Source organism: Corvus brachyrhynchos, unplaced genomic scaffold, assembly GCF_000691975.1.
Source record: "Corvus brachyrhynchos isolate BGI_N302 unplaced genomic scaffold, ASM69197v1 scaffold416, whole genome shotgun sequence".
NCBI classification, from domain to species: domain Eukaryota; kingdom Metazoa; phylum Chordata; class Aves; order Passeriformes; family Corvidae; genus Corvus; species Corvus brachyrhynchos.
The window spans coordinates 2,095,481-2,121,792 of NW_008238439.1; the positions used below are offsets into that span (position 1 = coordinate 2,095,481).

At 40.7% G+C, this 26,312-nt stretch overlaps 1 protein-coding gene across 5 annotated transcripts in view; it reads right to left on the bottom strand.

Annotated features, from left to right (window-relative positions):
- Nucleotides 1–26,312, bottom strand: part of PCSK2 (proprotein convertase subtilisin/kexin type 2) — a 111,288-nt gene that overhangs the window by 73,403 nt on the left and 11,573 nt on the right. For 4 of the 5 annotated variants that reach the window (XM_017736539.1, XM_017736537.1, XM_017736536.1 and 1 more), the window contains exon 2: nucleotides 16,914–17,018. In XM_017736539.1, the coding sequence (XP_017592028.1) occupies nucleotides 16,914–17,018 (105 nt within the window). Of the gene's footprint in view, nucleotides 1–4,972; nucleotides 5,103–16,913; nucleotides 17,019–26,312 lie in introns of all 5 variants that reach the window. The other variant, XM_017736540.1, reaches the window with a different exon arrangement.

Genomic DNA, 26,312 nt, shown 5'->3' on the forward strand with positions numbered 1-26,312 from the left:
CTGTTCTGGCCTTTATCCAAACTAGTTTTTGTTTTGATACTTTCAAAGGATTGTGCTTGACCCTTGTCAAGACATATACATCAGAATCCTGTCTTTTAATTGTCAAATGTTCTCTTTCAGTTCCAGCCTTGGAGCCTGCAGAATGCAGTTGCAGAGCTTGCTGGTGCCCAGCACCAAGGCAGGGATAGCCACATCAGCGCACTTTTCCCACCTTGTCCCAGATTCTGGCGGCCATCAAGAGGCAGAACAGCACCACTCTGCACCTGAACTCCTGAAGTGTCCAGTGCTCAGCTTGAGCAGCATATTGAACCCATATCCCCCCAGAAAAGCCTAACAGTTCTTTCCTTGACCAGAGATGCACCAGATGATGAGTGATTTGGCAAAGGGATCACATCCAACATGAAACTGTAGGCAGGAGAGCTAACACAATGCAGTGGTGAGGTCAATATTGCAGGGAGAGACACACAGAGCTGGCCCAAGCACAACAGAGCCCACAGAGAAGGAAAAACCTGTGAAACTGAGACAAGTATTAATATGCTCAGTTTATCCCAGAGAAAACTCTCCTCAGTGACAACACAAAGACAGGGCAGTAAAAGGCACTATCCCTGGAAGTATTCAAAGCCAGGTTGGATGTGTCTTTGAGCAACTTGGTCTACTGGAAGGTGTCCCTGCCCGGGGCAAGGGGATTGGAACTAGATGGTCTTTAAGGTCCGTTCCAACCCAGATCATTCTTTGATACTAACGCACAAAAGTGTGGTCTGAATATTCTTTATGGGTTTTCTCAAGACCCACTTTAGCAGAGAGGCTTTTTACATCCTTGCCCAGGTTTTCCAGCAGCCTGTCCCACAGACTGCTGGCCAAGCCTCTCTCTAAAGCACATCTGCACAATTAAAATTATTTTCAAAAATCTTAAAGGCAAAGGGGTTTCTGCCTTGATTTCAAGGACCAGGTCATCCAAGTGGTTTGGAGTTGTCACAAGTCCCTCTATTTATCCACTGCCTAGAGCAATGGAAAATGGTTCCTGAATAATACAAAACTCATTATTAATTGCAGTTTCATGTGCACTAGCAGGGATTTTGGTACCAGAATTTTTCCTAGTTCCCACTGGGTCAGAGCAGAGGCTGGTTTAAATGAACTGTTATTGTTGCTTTTTTTGGCCAGGAATGAGGAAGTATCTTTTCAGTTCAGTTATTAGCATAAAATAATTAGACTTTGGGGTATATTTTGCTCCCAGTGCATATACATAACTTGTATTAATATTAATAGGGACTTCTCTATTCACAGTCATTGAAAGGAGCCCATACCCCAAAGGACTGAGAAAAGCAAAAGCATATTTAGAGTTTAGTCTATCACCAAAGATTTCCACAGACTCCTGTAAACTGCTGTCTTCATAATATACTTCTTTCTCTTCCTAGTTTATTTCCAATGAGACAAATGTTTAGCAAATCATGGAAGAAAATAATTTGCTCAGGATTCCTACTGCAGACAATCAAAAATGATCATGTAAATTCTATGGAAATTGCTCTTTGTGTCCAGACTTTGAAACCAAATTCATGTTATGGTGTCCACAGCATAAAAAATTAACAGAAAAGCTTCCCTCGTGAAATTGTATTTCTTCCGTATGAGAAGTGATAAATCTCTGATTAATACTAACAGTGCCTGCTGCATGCCCATTTAGCGGCTCTTCATATTTCCAAAAAGCCAGAATTAATTTGTGTTATGGCAAGCGCTCAAGCAGTATCTTCCCAGAGCAACAAAAGGGAGATTTGGGAAGATAAACTATTACAGCAGAAGGATTCACTTCCTGACAATTTGAAAAGATGCCTGGACTGGCACCAGGATATAAAGTCCCACGTGTCTTGGGCCTGAAGAAGCATAAAATATCCATTGCTAAATGACAGAATCATAGACATGGCAAGTCGTCACCAATGCAATGACATCAGAGATAACGTCCTTTGTTCTGGGCCTTTCCTTTAAGGGCAAGGTGAGCTGTACCTACAAATGACCATCACCAAAGAAAAATGACGAACAACAAAGTGATGCCAATGATACAGCAGAATTATATAAGGGATGAAACTGCCAAGGTCTTGGCTCAAAATATCATTTTATGAGACTGAGTGTAATAGTAGTGTTCTGCAAAACAGGGAAACGTGAACAAAAAAACCAGAAAAGTTCTGGGGTTCATGAAAAGGACTGAAAATTTCCTTCATGTCTTCTGGGTAGGGCCCCTCATCATTCTTCACTTTCCTTTCAGGGAAGGTCAAGCCAGTTATTATTGTTATTCTCTCTTGTTTCATCTCACCCCATTCACCATGGACTGAATTGCAAATGAGATCCGAGTAATGCTCTAGCTTAGAAAGTACTTCTTAAAATGCAGTCATATTCCCTATCCCAACACCAGCTGCCCCTCCAATAAAAAAAAAAAAAAAGTGAGAATGGTGTCAGAGGAACAGTCAGGATGGAGGAGGCAGGAATACTTAAACTCAGGAACACCACTGCAAAAAAAGAACTGGTGAGCCTCTACAGTGAAACAACAGTGTACATTTGGTATTAGCTTCTTGGCAAAGATTCAGTTCTCCAGAAGTGCAAAGACCCAGGTTCCACCTCTTCTGGCCCAAGGGTAAATACACTCCATTCATTTCAGTGAGATTACTTCAGATTTTCACTGCCGCAAACTGGAGAAACATCTGTCTCTTGTTTTTAACACCATCCCTCTAAGGAAAAACACTGTTCAAAGCTTCCCTCTGGTTGAACTCAAACTTCACAGATCCCAAAAGGTGATGAAAACTGTCCAGAGCAATTTTTTCTTCCCTTTATATTAATTCCCAAAGCACGCAGCATTTACAGAGGATGAAAGCATAAGCTCATACCTTACACGAGTGTGTAGCCGAGGTCATGGCTTGGTCAGGGATGAAGAAAGCAGATGGTTATTTTGTTTGGTTTTTTCCTTGAGATCTCATGAAAACACAGTCCTTGAAAGCTACTTTATTGCTCAGAAAAACTTATCTGAGGTCCTTATAGAAAATAGGGCTGGAAAAAAAGACCCACCTTACCTGTTGTCAACCTTCACAAGAAAAAACATAAAGGCAGAACTGAAAAAAGTTCTCTCCTATTCCCCCCTCATATGTTTCCTCTCAGTTTAACTCAGGACTTGACAAAAAAATGCATATAAATATCAAGCAAATTATTCATCATGTCTTTCATCAAAATCATTAGCTCCTCTAGTCAGGCTGGGCAGGCAGCTGCTGTTTTAATCAAGCAAAACATATGAAAAGAGGTTTCAAATCACAAAGGGGACAAAAACTATTTATCATTTCATTTTCCATCTCCATCAGAGTGTAATGCACTCAAAGACAACAGAACCTGGGCCTGGAGGTAGTGCTGCAGTGTGGGATCAGACCTAAGAAGATTCCTGGTCCTGATGATGCTCCTGGTAGTTGGGGCAGGAGGACAGCAAGGAGCTAAATAACAGCTTCCTACCTGCTGAGATCCAGGAGACCTCAAATTTCCATAAGCAAATATTATAATAAAAACCTGCAACACCCACATAACTCTTACTGCTAAGAAATCACTGATTCATCTGTCTGACAAACCATACCTTCCCCAGCCAGTCATCACAAGTTTGAGGTCAGTAGTATAGTCTAAAGCAGGTCTAAGGCAGCAAAAAGACACACAGTTCCCGGAATTTCTGCTGCTTTTCACCTGAAAATACAAAGGCAAGGGGCTGTTGGATTTTACCTTCTGTGCCCCTGTATATTTTAGATATATGAACTAAAACACATTCAGTCAAATAACGTGTGCATAGCTTATACAAAAAGTGTGTCATTCACTGGACAGCAAAGAATGAAAATAGTAAATTTAAAAAAGCTACTTAGGTTAAAGTCTCTTGAGCATGAAGTCTGCTCCTTCAAATCTCTATTAACACTAGAGAGGTTTTCTCCATCTGCTGCTGCTTTTACCCTTGATAAGGAAATACATGGGAATAGCTGGAATGAGCCATGGGGAAGCAAGGACAGAAAACAGAGGCAGGACAACTAGTACTGAATTATACCTAGGAACAAATGACTCCATACAGTTGTGCTGTTATTTTTTGCTTAGACAGCCTCTAGCGCAGTGATTTCTCCCGCGCCTCCAGATCATGCATGTGGAAACACTAGACAACTAATTACAGTTTAAGGTTACTGTCCTTAGTCTTTTAGGCTTCAGAGGATCTGCCCTAATCTCTTGGGTTTCATTTTTCCTCTACTGTTCTCATCTCAGTTTTCTTATTGCCCAGGTGTTGTAAAGACCACAAATGGCTGCAATCCAACTTCTTTTTTTTGTTGTTGTTTTTTGGGGGTTTTTTTTGTGGTTTTTTGGAGGGTTTATTTGTTTTGGGTTTTTTTCTTCCAGACAGTAGATTGGGCATCTCAGAGCTACTCCTGCTTTTGCTCTGCTCTGCTGTATGACCTTTTGGAAAATTTAAGGTCCTCTTCCTCCCACATTTATTTCCAGCATTTGTGAAATACACATAATCCATATTTGAAATGTGCTTTGAAACCTGTACTTAAATATTGTTTCATTAAATACTATAAAAGACCACAAATTATTTCAGACAGACAGATCATTTCAGTGGGAGACCTGCAAGTATTAAATCACCAAAGCAGTCCTTTTCTCACTTTTGTCTATTTTGTAGGCAGACAGAAAGCATTTGGGAAGATTCATCTGACCTTCTGGCTCACACTGTATTATTCATTGTTTGCAAGTCAAATAGGTAATTCACCTTGCACACACTTCTCAAGTGCAGTGCTAATAAGAAAACCTTGAAAAAGAGTTGATTTTTCTGACAAACAACATTTACATGTAAACAGCTGTCCTTACAGAAATACATCCTCTCTCTATGCAAAAATGTTCAGTATTCCACAGTGAATGGCAGGACACCAGTAGACGTTAGATCAATTCAGACTCCTAAAAGCAATGTTCTTTTCCATACCTTTCCATTTCAATCTGGAATTTGCATTTCTTTCATACAGTTAAACTTTCTTCCAAACCTTGCTGGCACATGAAAGTGAAAACACTTCATCATTAAAATCCGAATTCCACTGAGACAGCATATGGCAATTCTGAAATGAAACAAAAAAAACATTTTCTCCCTATGGCAAGTTGCTCACTCCATACAAAGCTTTCATCCTTAGGGATAACTACCCAAACCCAATCATTTATATCCCCTTTTCCATGTTTTTCATGAACTAGCTTCCAGGATCTAAAAAAAAAAAATACTAGTGATATCTCATCTTCTCAAGTTAAGTGGTGAGCTTTTTCAGTTTGCAGTGAACTATAGACTATGAATAAAGTGCTTTCTCCTTTGAGGGACTACATCACCCAGCTTGCATCATCTCCTAAGAATGGGTTCAAGAAGCTGTTAAGTCTGCTCTGACTGAATGAAATCTCAGACTCTACAGATGTTTTTAGAAAAGGCAGAGTGAGCTGAGCTCCCCTGGATTTGTTTGTGAGAAGCTCTAGTCCCTCACAGTGGCACTGCTGCCTGTAAGTTTGTTCTTAGCCATCTAGATCCAATTAAGAAGACAAGCGAAGTGAGCAGCGAGTTACCCAGGAGAAGGCTGAAGTCCTGGCTGATCACATGCTTCTTCTAGAAGTTGTCTCCCACTAGCTATTTTTCCTTGAAACATGCATGAAACATACTTTTCACATTCTGGAAACTGGAGTCAGACCTACAGAAGTCTGGGATTAGAATGTTCATTTGGAAAGAATAATGAAACTGAAGAAAACAGTCAAAAATGACCATGAAACGAAATCTAGAAGGTTCCAACCAGAAACTCTGAAACAAAATGAGACTTATTTTTTGCTAAATAAAATAATTTTTTCCTGATGAAGTATTTCAAATATGAAAATGTAGATTCTACTTCTTTGTGACTCAGTACGAACAATATGAGTCAAAGTCTTAAAGATATGTTTTCTTTGGGAAAATAGTAATTATAGTTAGTTGATTGTCCAGTGGAAAAATTTTCATAAGTTTTCCTTATAACACGCCCTGCACAACTTGGGTAAGGACCCTTGAGATTTATGAGCTATATACACAGTTAGAGCTGGAAACAGGGAAGTAAGTTTAAGATGGATATGACCCTTCCTCTTTTCAGAAAATAAACAGTCCAATAACAATCAAGTGAATTATTCCAAGAAAAGCTCATGTTCCAAAAGTAAAACATACTCAATGAATGCTTTCCCAGGAAAGCATCACAATTGAGAAGTGAAAATAGAGCAAGCACTGCACAATTATATTAGTAAATCCTGGCCAAAGATATCCAGCATTTTTGTTCAAATTCTGCCAGTGATACTTGTTGGCCCAAGGGAGCAGGTCCAGGAGATGAGTGAAGGTTTTACAACACAAGTTCAGCTTGTTTTGAGTTGGAAAAAAAAAGCAGCTAAAATGGTACTTATAAGGTTTATACAAGGTATCTCATATTTTTACGTCACTGTGCAGTCACTGACTAGACCGTGGTTTTTCCCAAGCACAGAGTGCTACAGTCAACAGCTCCTCAGACTCCTGGTTTTGCTGGGACAAAATGCCTCCAGACATAATAGCCCTGCCTTTGGTGGAGCCATGGGGAGGACAAAAGTGATCCAGAAGCTCTGCAGGGCAAGGCTGGCTGAGCGCCAGGGAGAACAGCAGCCAAACGCAGATGATGGGCTCAGCACTAAGTTTATCGTATTTGCTGGATGGCAAAGCCAAGTTAGATGGGAACAAATGTAATTAATACCTCAGCCTCAGACTCCAAGACAAAACACAGGGCATCTTCTCACCCCAGTGGCTTCTTTTATTTTTCAGGTTCTTGATGTGGTACAGATCCAATGTATCTGTACCTCCTCCAAAGAAAAGGAATAGGAGTGTGAAGAGCTGGCAACCAGGTATTAATGCTGACCATAACACTGCAGTGTTACATAACCTAGAGCCTGGCAGTAATCAGCTCAGTGACACTGCTGTGAAACCAGGAGCATAATAATAATTAGATCTGGCAATTGTGGTTCTTCTTGTCTTGGAGTCTTGTGAAAACTTCATGTCTGCAAAGCTCTGCAAAGCTCATGGATCCCTTACCATGTATTCCTCTGTATGAAAGTATAATGCTCAGAATGAAGTAAGATAAAGAGCATGAAGACAGACTATTTACATTGATGACATATTGAATCTGTACCCATATTAAGAGTGTACTTCTTTTCAGCACTCAGAGAGCAGATAGCTTGCAATATAAAATGCAAAGCTCTATTTTCACAGCAATGTGGCCATTCAGATACCAGTCCTTATAAGCAAAATTGTAATATTTGCCAGAGTCCACTTATAATGGTATGGAATTGATACTATACAAATAATTAGGGAAAATATGTACCATAGAGATGTTTAATATTTCTTAGTCTTTCCAAGGTGTTTTTTCCTACACAGGACTGTTCTCTCCCTCAGTATGAAAGTTCCCAAGGCCAAGAAGCATATATTCAACTTCACCAACCCATGACATACATATTAGCATTTTAATTACTATTGGCTATTTTCAGCTGTTAGAGGCTGAAAAAGCCATGTTCCAATGTAGCATCAAATAACTACTGCAGCAAACTACTCAGCAATAATTTAAATCTAAACCTTTCATTTATTTCCATTGTATCTCCAAATACTGCTATCAACTTTCAGTGACTTTTGTAAAATCCCTTTTTGTATTCACGGAGCACATCATACATACAAACAATGATTTCACAGATGTATTTAAAACTCCGTATTAGTTTCTGGGCTGTTGAGTTGGTGGCAAAAAAACCATTACTGTTATACTTAAGATATTGCATACACACTGAAGATCTGGAAACACAGAATGCCTGTAGCAACAGTGTTTTAGAAAAGACTGCAATAAACCAACAGAGCAAAATGCTGTTCACAAAATAAAACACTCATCAAATTTTAAACAGTAAAGTATGTTAAATGACATGAGTGGATGCACTACATAATACATTTATTATGTGATATAGTAGCATATGCCATTACATTGATTCTTCTAGCTTAGAAGAAAGGGATTGGGGTTTTTAAAGTTACAGCCCTGTGACACAAGCTCTGGTACAGCATTCTTAGATACCCAAAAAACTACACCAAAAAATATTCCAGTCTTATGTTGTTATTGATTTAACTGTACACCATCAGTTGCACCACCTTTTATTTACTGCCAATGTCAGATATATTAAATGGTCATTTAACTGTACATACAAGAAACCCCATCAACTGCTGTAACAGCTGATTTTCTGACATCAAGAAAGAATAGAAATAAACTTAAAAATTTATTTTGCTTCATTCTAGACCTACCTCACTGAATTTCTGATACATTTCTTTTGACATTATCACAGGAACAATTTCAAGACCTAAAGACTAGTTTATCCCCTGCATTCCAGAGGCAGAGGAGTACTCCCTTACTTATATAAGCAGTGCAAGAAGGGCAGAATAGTGGGAAAACCTTTTTCCTTACTTAACAGACACATAAATCTCCTCTTTGCAGCCTTGATGATTTCTTGTTTTGAATGACACAGTTCATATGACATATGCAGCATATTTCCTGCAATTACTTATCTCTGCCCTACTGCCTGTATGACCCTTTCTCTTTCCATGTCTGAAGGGCAGGTTGAATTCCCAGAAACTGACTCTAACTGTGTCTGACTTTTTTTTTTTAAACACTGCGCTGCAATTTCTGCTGCTTCTTTTTTCTTGTGTTCTCAGATAATAACATTCATAAATCTGTATATTTCAATAACCACTCACCAACATCTGCAAAGGGTCTGTCATAAAAGAAAAATGCCCATTTAAGCATTAAATTTTCTCAGCAACAAGACACACACAAAATCAATTACCAGATGACATACAGGTGACTAAAGCTCCCTCAAGAAAATTGTCCTTTTTTCTTACAATACTTGGCAGCTGGCTTCATTATGAATTAGAAACACCAAAACCAGCCCTGAGCTGTATGGAAAAGCAAAATAAATACCATTCAAGAGGGTAACTTGAAAAAGGTAGCAGCACCAGAAGAGGCCTCCTTCTGTGAACTGGTACAGACTCTTGGAAACCCTTCCTGAAACACACTGGATAAAGCATAAGACAGCTTACACAAGAAATTGTAATCCAGGCATCCATTCATGGAGGTCACTGCCTGTTTCCTGTACAACATGCTTCATTTCGTCAAGATGACCAAGACAAAAATTTCTTCAGTACTTGTTTGCAGTGCAGCTTCAATGAATAGTGTGTAGGTTTGAGGGTGGTTGGGGGTTTTCTTCAGCTTTGGAAAGAAGACATTTCCTCTCATGAGTTTTCCTTGGCTTTTCAATATTTATTACAGATACTTAAACACAGCTTTTACTACTTAATGTTCCATTTCATATCAAAAAGATAACACCGACGCAGGTGTAATGCTGCCCTGTAGTCTCATAAAATTATGGCAGCTCCAAACTTCTCCTGAACATAATCCTACCAGCATACCAGCCCCATGACAACAGATATTACAGCAAAATGCTAAATAGACTTTACTGGGAAGTCTGTCAACCTCTACCATCTGCAGCATAGAAGATACAAAAACAGGAAGGGCTTTTTGTCCTACCATTCTCCCATCTCTCTGTCGTAACACACACACACCTCCCTGCACAGCAGAGAACTGGATGATGAACCTGAATCTTCTCTCTAAGATTTGAGAGGGGATGGCAAGTCTTGGGCATTACATTCACCTATATAATGTTTAGCTCCACAGAGGCTGAAAATTTTATATGAATCTGGGATCACTGCTGTGGTGAACTGCACAAAAACTAATCCCTCTACCCACAGTGTCAACAGTAGGATTACCACAATGCACTGGTCAAGTGATGACCCTTTCTTCTCCAGCTACCTGAAAGCAATCTTCTCCAGCTACCCCTTTGCTTTCAGGAGGAAACCAGCTTTCTTCTCAAATGGAGGAAGCATCTTGGGATATCTTCCAAGCTCCTATCAGAAACTTCCCAGGAAATCAAAGTCACCAACACTGGTCAGGAGTCTGAGAAATCAAGATGTGGGGCATGGAGCAGGAGGAAAGATGCCAAAAACAACTGTAAATTGCTCTTATTTCTTTGCTCTAGGGACAGAATATTATTTGGTTCCAGTAACAGAAGGCTGGAGAAACAAGTTACACCTCCACAGCAATTACAAAGGTCTGAACAAAGGGAAGCTCCAATGGCTCCTACCCCTTGCATCCCCAGATCACTGCACTCCCCACTGGCTGGAGAACTAGGGAGAACTGAGGAAAATGGGATTTTCCTGATCTTATCAGGAAGATTTTAATTTTTGCAACGGGGAAGATCTGTGCTGGCAGCTAAGAGAGAAAGGCAAAAGGCTCCACCATTAGCCCAGCTCAAACATGTCATTAATGCTGCTGGAAAAGGCCCTGAAGATTGATTTATCTTGCACTGCCATTGCTAAGGGCTGCTGTGCTTCTTCCTAAACTGCCATCCATCCCTCTTTTTCCCTGTTAAAGATGAACAGTGGATGAAATATTAACCCCTGGCAGCACTTGACAACCCCTGCCCAGGGGCGGCAGAGGGCAATTCTGCCTTCACAGGTTGCAAGGGTCCAATCACAAACATGCCACTCACATTAAGGGAGCATATAAAGGATCTCAGGTGACGAACGAGATGAAAGATTTTGATTTATTCAATTAAAGCTTAGATCCTCTGCATTTACAGCCCCCTTTTTCTCCTTGTCCCATGAGACAAGCAGTTTGGGAATACTGTTAACCATAGGCATCTGGTTAACTATTCCTAGAAGAAGCTCTGCATCTACCCACCTCAGACTCCTGGATCAGCACGGTCAAGTCCCCCTTCCTAATCCCTTTCAGAAATGTAACAACTGCCATCACCTGGGATGTTTCTTTCCAAAGAAGTCTTCATCTAAGTTCCAAACTCACTCTCAGTGGAAGATTTTCATTTAACCTTTCCTCCCTCCACACATACATATTTATTCTCCCAACAGCAACACAGATCCACTCGCATAGAGACATCAGTAATGGGACTCAGCTCTTCCTTGTATACTAAAGCTTCTTTCCTGAGTGGGATTAATCTTGGCAGCTGTCTGACAAGAGAGACTGTGTGGGAGGAAAATGGTTTTATCTAAAACTTGAAAAAAACCAAAATAATCTTTGAGAGAACAAACTATGTTTCAACCCTTCTCCTCCAGTAGAAGACTATTTACAAACAGAAAATACCCACCAACAGCAAAAACACAGAAGTATTGCTCTGAAAGGTAGCATAATGACCATGTATTTTCTCTTTCCTTTTTTTTATGTGGCCACTTTTCAAAATGTTTACATAATAATACAGCTGAGACCGCAGCTGTATTTATAATACAGGAGACAGAAGATAAGTCAGCTTTGAAAATAAAAATGAAGCTATATTGGATTTGAATGGCCTGGTTTTGGCAGCAGTGGCGCTGCAGGGGTGGCTTCTGCAAGAAGCTGCTAGAAGCTTCCACCATGTCTGGCAGAGACGAGCCCTGGCAGCTCCAAAGACAGACTTGCCACTGGCCAAGGCTGGGCCAGTTAGAAATGGTGGTAATGCTTCTGTGATAACACATTTAAGAAGAAAGAAAAAAAAAGTTATTGTGCAGTTGTAATTGCCAGAAAAGAGTGGGGGTGAGAGTATGTGAGAGGAACAACTGCAAACACCAAGGTCAGTGGAAAAGGAGGGGCAGGAGGTACTCCAGGCATCAGAGCTGGGATTCCTCTGCAGCCTGTGGTATAGACCATGGTGAAGCAGGCTGTTCTCTGTAGCCCATGGGGATCCATGGGGATGCAGAGATCCACCTGCAGCCTATGGAGGAGACCCATACCAGAGCAGGTAGAGGCCTGAGAGGAGGCTGTGAACCCATGGGAGGCCCACGGAGAGAGGAACCCACGCTGGACCAGCCTGTCCTTGGAGGACTGCACCCCATGGAAGAGTGACCCATGCTGCAGCAGTTTTGGGAGGACTGCTGCCCATGGGATGGACTCCTATTGTAGCAGTTTGCAGGGAACCATTGCTCATGAGATGGACTCACGCTGGAAGTTTGTGGAGAACTGTCTCCTGTGGGAGGGCCCCCACAGTGGTGCAGGGGAATAAGTCCTCTCCCTGAGCAGCGGGAGAAACCACGGGTAATGAACTGACCATAACCCCATTCCCTGTCTCCTTGCACCGCTGGAGTAGGAGGTAGAGCTGGGAAGGAGGCGGGAGTGGGTTGGGGGGAAGGTTTTTTAAGGGTTCGTTTTACTTCTCATTATCCTGCTCTGATTTTGTTAGTGTAATAAATTCAATTCATATCTCTAATTACAGCCTGTTTTGCCTGTGATGGTATTTGATGAGGGATCTCTCCCGGTTCTTATCTCAACCCATGAACCCTTCATTATATTTTCTCTCCCCTGTCCTGCTCAGAACAGGAGTGACAGAGTGAATTGGTAGGCACCTGGCATTCAGCCAGCATCAGCCCACTACAGAAGCAAATTCCATGGTTTTGTTTACTTTTAGCTGTGGTGGAGCAGGAAAGGACTCCATTTCCCATCCTGCCTCTACTGTACTATCAAACAAGGCAATATGAAGTATCTTCATATTTCTGATTCACTTTTCCAGGGCAATCTCATTGATGAAACACACCACTGCCCCTCATTAAAAACAAAGTTTGCTTTTACAGAAGCTATATTTCTCATTGCTCACAGGGAACACTCTCTAAAGGTCCCCTTGCTCTGAGGTTGTGTTGTGACCAGCACTTAGCAAGCTGCATATTTTGATGCCAATGTGGACACCTTGTTTCCAGTCTGTCTAGCCTACCCCATGCTCCTCCATGTCCCACTCAGCTTATGTGTCCCTCCATACCCACATCACTCAACCTTCTCACTGACTCTGGGCTCTTGTGCCAACCTGTCCCATTCACTCTCTCTTCACATTTACACCGATGCCTGGTCCCATCCTACTCTGGCTCCTCACGGCTTTATTCCACCCAGGGCCCTTATCCTTGCTGTCACCTCTGCCTAGCTGTCTGTGTCCATGGGTCATGGCAAGGGCTGCTTCCCTGTCTGCAGCTTCAGGGCAAAGTACAACAGCCCCTTAAATGAAGTCTTCCAAGGCCAAAAAAGCCTAATGGCTGACATTTTGGTCTGAGACATTTCTGCTAAAGCAATAAACAAATAAAGGCATATGAAAATGCAGTTTCACATGCAGAATTCTTGAGATGTTGCTGCTATGTCTTAGCTCATTAAGAATTCCAGCTTAAAGATGTAAAAATGGTAAAGGAAATCCCTCCCCTCCCCACAATTCATTTAGCGCCAAAGGAACATAAGCTAAAATAACAAAGTAGAATTGCACCTGGAAATCACAGAAATTTGCAACTGATGCAAAAGAGTCAAAGCAAACCTCTCCTGGAAGGTTCTCTGTACCTCAGATAATGTAATTTAAATAACAAAACAGTCTCCATTTGAAGCAGTTCAGTTCACTGTGGAATTTGCCACCTTGACAGTAAGGATCCCCGACAGAACAGTACTGACAGCAAAAGCCACGACGCCTCATGCATCTACACTTTTTTCTTGAACAGTTCAATAGGACAACACACTATGTGACACTACTACATGTACCTTCACCCACTGCCAGGACTGCTTCAGGCTTCAGTAATATGAATCTATTAAATAATGTCAAAACCATTGTACTTGAGATGGTTCTTCAGAACAAAGATTAGTTCTTGCTGGATTTCTAGGAATTTAAAAATGTTCCATTCCCACCCCTTGACTGTAGTGATGTTTATCACATAACTGCTGTAATGTGTTTAGCATAGCTCTGAATTATTTTGTTAAAAACATACAGTAAATTTTACACAACAAAGCATTTTTGAGCATTTTAAAAGACATGCAGAACATGGAAATGATGCAGTAACCTGTTTGCATAGTGCTGTGTCATCTGTCAGACTCCTGAAAAACTGACATGGATCCTCAAGGGACTTACTTGATTAGACAACATTAATTAATTGAGTGAACATCTGTGCTGTTTTTCAGCTAATAATTAAAATTAGCTAAGCATTGCAACCTCCTTAAAAGTGAAAAGTATACAGAATAAGTGCAGCACATGTTCTCACATTTGGGTAGAGCCAAGCAAATTTTTGCAACAGCATTTACCATAACAGTTCCTGAGAGACTTTTATAGCCCTATGGTGGAAGTTTTCTTTCTGGCCAGCCTGACAATAAGAACATTTTATTCTTGGCTTCACACATTAACGTATTAACCATGACAATGCTGACATTTGTTGTTAAGTAAAATTGATTGTAAATGGCCTAGAAAGCTGCCATTACATTTAGAAATTACTTTTAGAGTTTGAAATTAAGTACTGTCAACACAACTCCCATTTCCGTTTATACACAAATTTGACAGGAATTTTTATGACTTCTCCAAACTTCACATAGAAAAGAAGAAGGGAGATAAGACTAATGATTTCAATTGCTCTCAAACTGTATTATATAAAGCAACTAACCTACATGGTATCATAAGAGCTCAAGAACTATTCAACAGGACAGGCTAAATGAGAAAATGTCATGTTACATGTGGAAATTAAACATTGTTTCATCCCCCTTCCATTTTCCAGTGCAAACCACTAAGTTAGAATTCACCCAGGATCATCCTTTTCCTCACATAGGAGGTATTCTCAGTTACTTAAACACAGGGCTTTATTCCCTGAGATCAAAGGAAGAAGCCATTGTAGATACAAAAATGCTGCTAGCAAGGATTTTCTTGCTATTTTCTAAGTCCGTGAGAGACTTTTCTCTCATGCAGAAGAGGTAGCAGAGTATGTAAACAACCAAGCCACCTGCAACCTTGAAAAGTCTTGTTTATGGTATAGTAGAAAAATACTTTGACAATGGATGTTTTAGGATTTTAGCCAATCACCCCAAGGGATGGCTGATCCTTTGTCCAATTAGACTATGAAGAAAAAAGTCTATAAAAGAGTTTGTCAAATAATTAAATGAATAAATATTGCTGCACAATTCCTGCCTGCTGGATCTTCTCTCCTCCTCCTCCCTATAGCTGTGGGACATGGTGATATACCCTAGGGTCTAGGCCTGCGGTAATAAGCCATAGGTATGCAGTACCAGAATGAGGTGGAGATTATCAGGAAAAATGAGATTTCACTCCACATGACAGAAGCCAACTGGGAGTCTAGAAACTGCAAATATCAGATAACTACACTAAAGGGAACATCTCTGAACGAGAAGGTAGATCCACTTAAGCTATTCTTAATACCAGTGCACATACTTAGTCTAGAGGTATCAAAGCAAGAGCCAGTCTGGAATTAGTACAGGAGTGCTCAGATGTAATGTTAGGCTGCAGTGAGAATTAGTGGTTTCATACAAATATCATAGGTATTTTTAAAATTTTCAGAGGCTTACAGAAATACTTACTTCCAAAGAGCATATGGAATGACTGCCCAGTGACTGTACTCAGCCACTACTTTTCAATGTTCTGACTTAATTGTGAGCTTTTTCTCTTAAATTTTCTCATGCATCTTCTTATAAATAACAAGATTGGATGGTTCAGAGAAAGGGAACACTTCTCAGGACATTTGCTTTAGTAGTCACTAATTGTAGATTTTCCCCAGTGACTTATTTTCTGATCCCCTGCTTACTAAACAAAACAATGGAAGCCTGAGAATTTCCATTCAAGGCAGGTTGGGTGTGTCTCTTCCTCGTAACCCTTCAGCTGTATCTGGTTTCTTTTCAGAGAACGGGACCAGGAAGAGGTACCCTAGAGCACCCAGCTATCAGCATCTTGGGACAGAGTAATGGGGCAGGCAGCACCTGGAACCTGTGTGATTCCCTCACATGGCTCTCAACAACAGAAGGGACCAGCCATGGGCACCCTAGTTGGACCTGAGCCTGGAATCACTTGAAATTTCTGCAGAAGCAGGAAAATTAAGCTGGGAATTCATCAGACCTTGCTTGCTATGGTGTCACAACAACAACTGTGATCTTATTTAACCTATTTTCCTCTTCTTCCTACTCAAGTGTTTCACTGTCATGGGTGTTACAATAACACAAATATGGCAATCACATTCTGTCTGGAACAAAATAGTTCCAGCCTCTTCACAGTGCAGAGAGTTGAAATCTTACTGAAGGATTAAAAAATAATCTATCTGCTGTCATGATATCATTCCTCAGACCAATCTACTTTCTTTGGGCAGTAAATATACTTTTTGTGCTACCTGGCCCAACTTCAGATCAGTATTAAACTGGTGCAAAACCTCTGCATATAAGGAGAAAGAATTTGTCAGTGCCAGCTCATAGCCTTCCACAAATGGGGCCTTTTTCTCCTGTCTGAGAGGTTTATGCTTCTGAAAACTGAGCACACCATTTGCAGACTGCAATCAAGAACCTCTAAAAGAACTACTGAAGTTTGACAGCTTACACTCCTCTAGTAACTGGTGTTTATACTACTCCTTGAGAAGGAGGGAATCTATCTATGGTGATTGCAGAGAAAGTGCCACCCACCATTCACACCACAAGGTATTCAGGGTTGAATAACCCATGGGTAGCAAGATTCATGGAGGGGACAACCAGGAGATGTACCTCGGATGGCTTCTCCCCACATTACAGAGTGCACAGAGATGTTCTAGAGACCATGGCATCACTGAGTCTTACTGGAGAGAGGATACATCTCAGAGAATGTACGACTATTTGAAACAGTGAAATAATAAAAGCTGAGGCTATTTAGGAAGTGTGTGCATACAGAAGCCACCAAGCTTGAAACAAGCATGGGGAAAAAACCCATAATCATAGCCACAGATTTGATCATCACCCTGATCTCATAAAAAATGGTCTGCATCACAAAGAAAACATGACAGCTGCACATAATGATGAAACACTTACCCTGGAGTCCTTTTCCAGACGAAGCTTGTGTTGAAGGCTGCGTCTTCTCCTGGCTTTAGCAAGACCATTGTGATAAAAAAAGTATCCAGAATCTAAAAAAGGGAGCTGAGGAAGAGAGAGAGGAAAAAAAAACCATCATGGAACTATTGGCTGTTAATAAGGATGACAAGAAAACTTTTACCTTTGAAGTGATTCAGGAATCTACAAGACTTGTGAAGAGTTATGCCAAAGAGCCCCAATCTTGAGAATGCTACTCCTAAGTTATTTTTGAAAAGTGCACCCAGCAGCATTGAAGTTGTTTGCTACAGGTTTGCAGTGCGTAACTTCACTTGTATACACTTAGTACTCTTTCCACCTCACACTTAAGGTCAACAGTGCCAATATTTCTGACGGGCGCCCCAAATCACAAGAGGAAGCATTCCCTGAAAAAGCCAGAAAAAACCAACAAAATGAACTGCAAATGATTTGAAACTCCGGAGAGCATCCCTCACCAAGAGGGCCTTACATAAGTGCTTTGCTGAGCTGTTGTAACACACCCGAACTGGTATCATAAGATGGAAGGCAGAAAGCAAAGAGATTTCCACTTTCAGAAAAATATGATACTTGGAATTTCTTCTGAGCACCCTGAAATGGAACATACAAAGCATATTAAGAAAACAGACAGCTCAGTGTTAAGGTGGAAACAGTGTTCTGCACCTTTAATGTCCAAGACATTTAAGGAGCAAGCAAACACCTCTGGAGGGCTTCCCATTATTAAATGTATTTTTCTCCTCAGGATTGGCAGAGAGCTTTTAAAAGGCTAAAAGACACTGTGTTAGGAGAACAGCATCTCACTTCCAGCACTTGATTAGGAAGCTCCAGTTGAATCTTGAACAGTTCTTTCCGCATTTGAACTTAATAGGGACATTCCAGTTGAACATTTTAATGTAAGTAACTGCACATTTTTAAACTAAGCTTGTCCTTGTAAAACTTGAAAAGAAATGGTTGGGATATGTTAATGCTGTGAACATTTCAACTTCAAAGGTTCAACTGCATTTAAAATAACTTCTTAAAAGAGATTCTAGAACAGCTATGACAACCTGTTCCTCTCCTTTTTGTTATCTATACTTCAGGATAACATAAACATCTTAGCAGTTCAAAGTTCTTCACTGAAATACCAAGGCTGATGTCTAGACAGAAAAATTGTTGTGAAAACCTGGGCTGAATACAGGTAGCAGCATCATGCTGCCATAAAACAGATTTTGTTCCTGTATACAGGTATATACAGTGCACAAACACAAATTACCTTCTATGAATTTATCTCCTGTTTCAGTCAATCTATCACTATATCTGGTACAGTTCCACAAACATATTTTACTATACATGTGAAGCAGTGTGGAAATAGAAGATAGTGAAGTCTGAAAGTTTAAATCTGGTCATTCCAAAAATGAGTATGCAAGTTTGGGTTTTCTTTTTCTTCAAAGCACTTTTTTATGTTAATTGAAACATTGACTGTCACTGAAATGAAAGCATTTAATCTTCATGTTGAAGTTTCATTCTGTAGGATACATAAATGCAAAGTAACTTAAAAAAAAAAAGAAAGCATTCTGTTCTGATAAAAAGACCTCTTTTAAAGTCTTTATAAATGATTAAGGAGATTTCATCAAAATCATTATGGTTCCCTGGAGGTGATCTGCATGGCTGACTGGAGAGCTTTTCTGGGTGAGTAATCAGATTATTCAGCTTCAGCTCCATATACCTGTGAAAAATACAACAGCTGAGGTAGAAGGAGAATGGAGGCTATAAGAGCTCTCAGTAAAGGCCACAAAAGTCTCCATCACTTCCTATATATCCTCAGAGTCACAGCTCTGAAGGTTTAAATTCTGTCTGGGTTTAGGTAATTGTTTTAAAAAGCAGATTTACATTTAAACTTGTATCTGACATGTTTACCAGCTGGGTGATCAGGCATTTATATAATCCAGAGTTTGGCAATAGATCTGTCTCTCCAGGAAAATGCCCTTCCCTCACATTGGATACATTACTCTATGCCTCAAAAACATGCACAGGAAAAATAAAAATCTAAATAGGCAGATCAGTTACAGCTTGAAATCCATCCTGGTGTGCTAACCATTAGTGTCCTTTGCTGTTTGTGGCCCAATTACCCCTCTAATTCTCTCTGTGAAATCATGCTACTTTTCTTCCTTTTATCTCAGTATCAACCACTAAAATCAATTCCAGTCAAATATTGATTCCATTAAGGATTAGTCTAAGTAATTTCGAAAATATCTGGAAATATATAACAGATACTTGCTGTTTATTTTCCATACAAGGTTAGTTTCTAGTACCTCTTAGCATGAAGCAATATCGTATATAGTAACCTTTTAAAGCTGGTGTATTCAAGTTTGACCACAAGCAATTACAATTAGTACAACAATGACCAGATTTTTGGACAAAGTAATGAATAATTTTGGGTTTTTCACACTGCATCAATTAAACCTAGAGGGGGACACCCAGGAAGGCAGCTCAGTGAGGCAATACCTGAAAGATTATGTGATCTAGTACTGAGGACTGTGAATAATTAATAGCAGAAACCAAGCAATTTTCAGGAAGAATCTAAACTCTGCAGTAAATCCTTGAAATTAATGAATGTCAATGTGGGAGAAATCAGACACCAGGGAAAGGGCCTAAAACGTCAGGCTTTGATAAGGATTTTGCACTGAGATCTGCGAATACCACAAGAAATGACTGAAGCTTCCAATTCTGAGCAACTCCTGCTACCAAGCCAGTAACTTCTTGGCAGCAACCAAATGGAGGACACAGGTAGCTCACAACAGGATTTACATTCCCACTATCAGCTATTCCAGGAAGTCTCCTCTGATTTGGAGCTACAGCAAAAGAGCAAATAGTGAAATGAACAGTGCATATAATGAAGTGAAATGAAAACAGATCTCCTGTACATAAAGACTCCAAAGTGTCATAAGCAGTATCTGCTCTAGTAGCTGTAAAGCTGGAATTGCTATGGAGTAAAATTCCTATTGTGGCAACAGCAGCCTCAGCATGTACCATGGAATAATAATGCACTCAGCCTGGTGGCTCAGGTTCTTTCTGTAAGAAAAAAGCAAAGCTTCCTGCCCTCAGAAAAAAATCAGCAATTAAGTAAGATAACTAATTACTGGAAATCACTTTAATATTCAAGTGAGGAGGATTATTTAGAATTAGAAATGGGCTTACTTATTTCCTTGATGTATAATTATTGTCCATTACAAAACACAGCTTTCAGAATCTCAGGAATTACAAGCACTTCATTACTTGCAATATTTGTATAAAAGTACTGGTGAAAAATACACACAAGCAAAACCAGAACCACAAATACAAAACAGCAAGTAGAGCAAAACACTTTATATCCACCTGTCTCCTTCTTTTCTTCATATTTGCAGACTCCTTGTGGTTATTAATAACACTTTCTGAAGTAAAGATGAAATCTGTTTAACCCTCTTCCTGAAAGAATGTGGACCAGAAAATAACTTCTAAAAATTCAGTGTTCAGCTAAATGCAGGAAAGAAATCTCTTTCAACGGAAGAGGCATAACTGAAAGCAAAATAGATTTGATGATCTTAGAGTCTTTTCCAACCTTAACAATCCATGATTCTATGAAAATGGCTAGGATGTACCATTTGGTACAGAAAGAAGCAGGAAAAGTATGTCTGAGGTATCTTAGCTGTTCTCAGGCTACTGCTCAACCACAGAAGTTGAGGTGCAATTACTATTGAAATAAAAATAAGTAAGTTAAATTCATGGTTCTCAACCTTTCTTCACTCTCCTCCTTACATATGACAGTCTTTCCCCAGCAAGAAAAGGGAGTGACTCTGGGCTGCCCTAAATGCCACTGCTGGGAAGAAGGGCTGTAAACAGGCAGCTACAATTCTCCCCTGCCAGGCCCAGGCATTGCTCCTGAGAGAGGTCATTCCCCAGTATTGAAAGGGAGAAACAGACAGTCCACTGCTGAGCCCTCAACTGCTCCAAGAAGGAAAAATCAGGTATAAAGTAGCCTGTTCCTCAGGAACACCCAATCTAGGACTGGGCAGCAGACATGATTCCCTCAGAGCTGATGGCTCCCATCCCATCTTGACAGAGAAAATCAAACTGCCCTTCTTTCTTGGTCTTGCCTTAAACAATATGCACAGTGACACCAGTTGCAGTTTTACCTGTCACAAAGCAAAGGAAATCAATATCAGCTGCAAAGCAGCGCAGAAGTTTAAAGAAAAGCCACAGAAAAACTAAAATCTGATACTGTTCCTCATTGTCAAACTGCAGCAACTGAGGCCACCTTGGGCAGAGCTAACACTGAAAACAAGCAGCAGCATCTCCTGTCCAGAAAAGCCCGTCCAGCAAAGGTATTATGAAGCAGCAATAAATTCTTAAGAAAATACCCAAGTCGAATAAAGCTGCCAGTGGCATCAGTACTTTTTCTGGCTCTCACTGAGAGGTCCAGCATTCACAGCCTGTCACTAATTTTAAGAGATAATATACAATACAAAAATAAAGATGAACATTGGTTCCAAGGCTTATCATTAACATCAAATTTTACAGGCTCCTTTAACATTGCATTTTACTGACTCACAGCAGAGTTCTATCTACATACATTATGGTGCCCACAAAAAAGCTTAAGAACAACCTGGATTGCCCCCTCTTGTTTTAATGGGAATTATCTCTGCCCAGCCTTCCCATACTGCAGAATCCCTACAGCACACTGCTGGCTTTTGTGCATCGTTTCCAATGATTTCTCCCCAACTCTGTAATATTCTAAAACCAGTTAAGGTTTCTCTCCCAAGTTACTAATGGGAACAACAGTCTGCAACAACTTTCTTTTGAGCAAAATCATTTATAAATACAAGCAAAGGGCAATTTATAGCAAGTTACTGCCTTCTTTGATCACCAAAATCATCATAAATGGATCTGTCAGTGAATGGGATTCAAAGAAAGCCCTCATTCAGCCAGGCTGATAAAGACAGCTCCCCAGAGCTCCTTGCCTGCCTTAGTATGAATATGTGGCCATGGATGCGAGGGTTCAAACAAACACTGGTGCTAAAGGGAAAAAAAGATACCCATCCCCCAAATAATAATTTTAAAATAATTTTTTCTTTTTTTTTAAGAAGTATAACACAAAACATCTCTCCTCACAGAGTCCAAGCACTGCCCAAGCATCACTCCTGACTTTGAGAGGAGCCATAAACTGGTACAGGTGAGCTCTTTCATCCCACCAAAGCTCAGTAATTACACCAACAGAAAATATGATCTAAACCCAGTACAAATAAATGTATTTGGAGCCTTCATGGGCCCCACAGGCCTCACACCTTCACTTACCATTGTAAGTGAAGCACAACAGAGTGCCTCCCAGCAGAAATTAGAAACCTTTTCGAAACCTTTTCATCCCAGTTTCACCAAATGCACTGAGGATGCTTATAAATACTCAATATGAATTTTTAAACTCTCTCTCATTTTCCTTCACCCCAATTAGCATTAGAAATCATTTTACCTTGAAATACACAGATGGGAGCCAAGTCTAAAGTCAAAACCACTCACTCACTTTAGCGATGAGGGCCATGTAAGAGAAGAGCCAGCTAGAAATATAGGCAGCCTCAGGCACCAAAATAACACAGAACAAAGCACAAACAAGAAAGGATTAATTCGAACATTGGTAGAGAAATGTGAAATAGCACAGAGGACTAAAGCTGCACTAGAGATCACCCAACATGAACTCCAGTCCACTGTGTCCCCATGGCCCCAAGCATGGATTTCACACTTTCTCATTTGTGTGCTATAATTACTCTGAAGGCTCAAAATAAGGATCTCAGATGGAGCCTGGGTTCTGCACAAGCTCCAAACAGCCCCAATTTCACACACGCACACACACCCCCCCACCATTTATGTAAGAGGACATAATGATGATTGCTTAGCCTTCACTTCAGCCTGTCAGCCAAACAATAATAATCACCTACTCCAGGTAGTGACAGTCTGAATTAACCCAGACAGTCACACAGGCACAGTGAGGCCCAGGTCTGAGTGCTATGATTCAGTTCTCACTGTACCCGTGTCTCAACCAGCTGCCTCCACCAAAGCCTGATCTGCTTCTCTTGGCAAATCTGGCAGGTGGAGGTGTTATAGCCATAGATTCAACGCTCCCAAAAGGTACATTTTGTACTAAAACATCATCAGATCATCCTTGTGAAATCAATTCATTAACACAAAGTGAAACATTCCCTTACAAATTAATTCATAAATGCCTGACTTAGACATTTTCATATGTTTCCAGCTCCATTTCATATAAATATCCAACCATCTCTTAAAGGAATCACCAACAGGTGGTGGTAGTAAGAAGGGACCAAGACTAAGTAGAGAGATACAAAAGTCAATGGAAATATTGTAACACACATGATAACAAGGCCACCTGTTACTGTTACTCAGAATATTGGTTGTCCTGTAAGAACACAGCAATCCTGCTTAAAAAGTTCTATTACATCTTCTCAAGCCAGCAGAAGTAGTTTCCAATTATTTCTGAAAGGTTTCCTGACCTCCACAGCAAAATATCTTTTCCTCTAGAAAGTGTAAAGTCAAAAGTGATGTCCAAAGATTTTGCGGAATATATGCCTTTGGATTTTATTTTATCCAAAAGGATAAAACAAATACTTTAGCCTATCCCCTCTTGCATGCAGCAAGAACAAGGTTACACTGTCTTCTCAATAGCTGGATATGAGGTATTAAATAAAAACCTGGAAGTAAATGAAAGAAACTGAATTGGTTGTGGACTGCTATTACACTTATATGTCCATGTGGAATTCACCTAAACGCCCTGTACAATTCATGGCAAAAGAAAAAGAGGCCCTTTCAAAGCATGATTCATCTCACTTATCCGAGGTAGCTATGAGTCCCAGGAGCTCTTTCACTCCGAAGTCTGTAAGAGAAGCACTGCTGTCTAGGTAGATCAATTCTGATGTTAAATGGCTAGTCTCATTTTCTCATCAGTTTTGTTGTTACATGACCCCACCCAGTGCTTCCAAGCACATACAAACCACTGCTCCATTGGTTTGGTTACAAGTTTGTGATATTTGGATTTTGATCTGCAATTGAATGAATCACACAGGTGTAAGGTTTTACAGTATCTGTATCACTGTTAAGTTTGTCATTGAAGAGCTCCATCCTGCAACCACAAAGTCATACAAGTCATCAGTGACAAGACTGTGGATTTGCTGATAGTTTTATCAGTGAATTGGATAAGCCATTTGAAGCTTTTAAAACAGTTATTGTTGTTTACGGGAAAGGATCTGTGCCGTTTAGAGAGTTTTATCCATTACTCCCCAGTAACTGTAAACACCATTATCAATTCTACCACATGCCCTGTTGAAAGCAGGATACTTCCCAGATTTCAAGGAGAATGCTGTTGTTTATACACTAGCCCTCAAATTGGACTGTCTGGGTTAATTCAGACTGTCACTACCTGGAGTAGGTGATTATTATTGTTTGGCTGACAGGCTGAAGTGAAGGCTAAGCAATCATCATTATGTCCTCTTACATAAATGGTGGGGGGGGTGTGTGTGTGTGTGTGAAAGAAGAGCACCTCAGTCAAGCCCTGGGCACCAGAAAAAATTCTGGAGTTCAGCACCAGAAAAGTCACTGAGAGAATCTACCAATTGTGTTGTCATTTTTAGCAGCAGCAAATGACCACTGGGAAAAGGAGACAGCCTCTCCGATCATTCAGCTACACAACTCCATAACAACCACATAAACAACAGATAAACATACACATCATTTAGAATAATTAAGTAAATATGATTCCATCAGAAGGTGAATCAATTAAATTTTCTTAAAGCAGGTATATATAACACAAAATGGGTTTTTTACACAAATTGGGAGAATTTTACCATCCCATTAAAACAAAAAAAACCACCCTCACTCCCTAAAAACAAAACAACAACAACAAAAATGAACAAAAGAAAATAAACAAACACCTCCCACCCCACAAACCTAAACAAACAAAAATGAGAAAAAAATACGAACAGAAATCAGACTCCAAACATGCTTTAGAGACAGTCTGTCAGTACTTGACCCAGTTAATTAACCATAATTCATTTAGTATGAAGCAGTCAGTGCTGTAAGAATAAAGGGGGGAAAAAGATGGTAATCCAGAAGTGGCTTTGCCAGTTCTACATTTTATTAACAAAGGTGAATAAAATGTTGGCTGTGCCTGTCTCCTGCTTGGAGCAATGGAGCACCTCGGGGTATCCTGTCACACTTCTGATGTCCTGCTGTGTTTTCAAAGCATCTCTGAAGATGTTAATATTCTGTAAAAGTTATCACACCTCAAACGACCTTCTCCCATTCAAAAGATCATTCAACCCACGACCATTTCCTTTGCTATTTCCCTCTCTGCTCTTGCTTCACATGGTAGCAACTCTGCTCTAGGACAGAGCCAGAACATGAGTTTCAGAGTCAGAAGACATGAGTTTCAGCATCTCCTAATATTAGGAGAATCTTGGGCAATTAGAGGTGTAATATTCTTGTTTCGGTTGCCTCCCACGTAAAACAGCATAATCTTCTAAGTACTAGTTTAGTGATTTTATTTATTGATAGGATTCATTTAATCAATGTTTGCACAGCACTAAAGACTGTGATATGAAACTCTTAACTGTAAAATGCCAAGTGCCATTGCAAACTGTTGGGGTTTTAGTTTTCCTCCTGTTTTCTTTTTCTCTTAAAGGAATTTTCCCCATACATGTTGCCAGCAGGACTAATTACTGGGTGCTTAAGAAAAACAAAAGACCTGGCCACAGGCATGGGGTGCATCTGGCTACTCTCTTTCACCTGGGCTTGTGGGCAGCCAGTTCCCAGTGTTTGGACGGAGAGAGAGGCTGCTTCTTTGGCTGCCTTCCTTCTACTGGAGAAACCCTGGGATTCCCAAGCCCATCTTTCCCTGCCCCACTGGGAGCTGGGCTGGGGCCACCCTGCCCCCGCCGTTGCTTCGAGCCTTCGCTACTCTGTAGCCCCTGCTCGCCCTGCCTGCCGGGACCTCCGGGGGTTTCCCACCGCAGCTCCTGCGCTCCGCCGTTTCTTCGAGCCTTCGCTACTCTGTAGCCCCACCATGCCCTGCCTGCTGAGACCTCCTGGGGGTTCCCACTGCAGCTCCTGAGTTTGGATACATCTCGTCTGCCACCCGGGATTTGTGCTCATCCCTGCTGCTCCAGCCTGCTGTTCCCGAGGGTCTGGCTGGACACCGGGATCAGCTGCCCAGGGGTTTGTGAAGCCCTTCGTCCCATCCCTCCCCGGGATCCCAGGCCACCAGCGCCACGTGCTCCCCGAGCTCACTCTGGAGCGCCCCCTGCAGCCGCGGGGGAACCATCGCACCTGCCCTGCTCACCGGGCGCC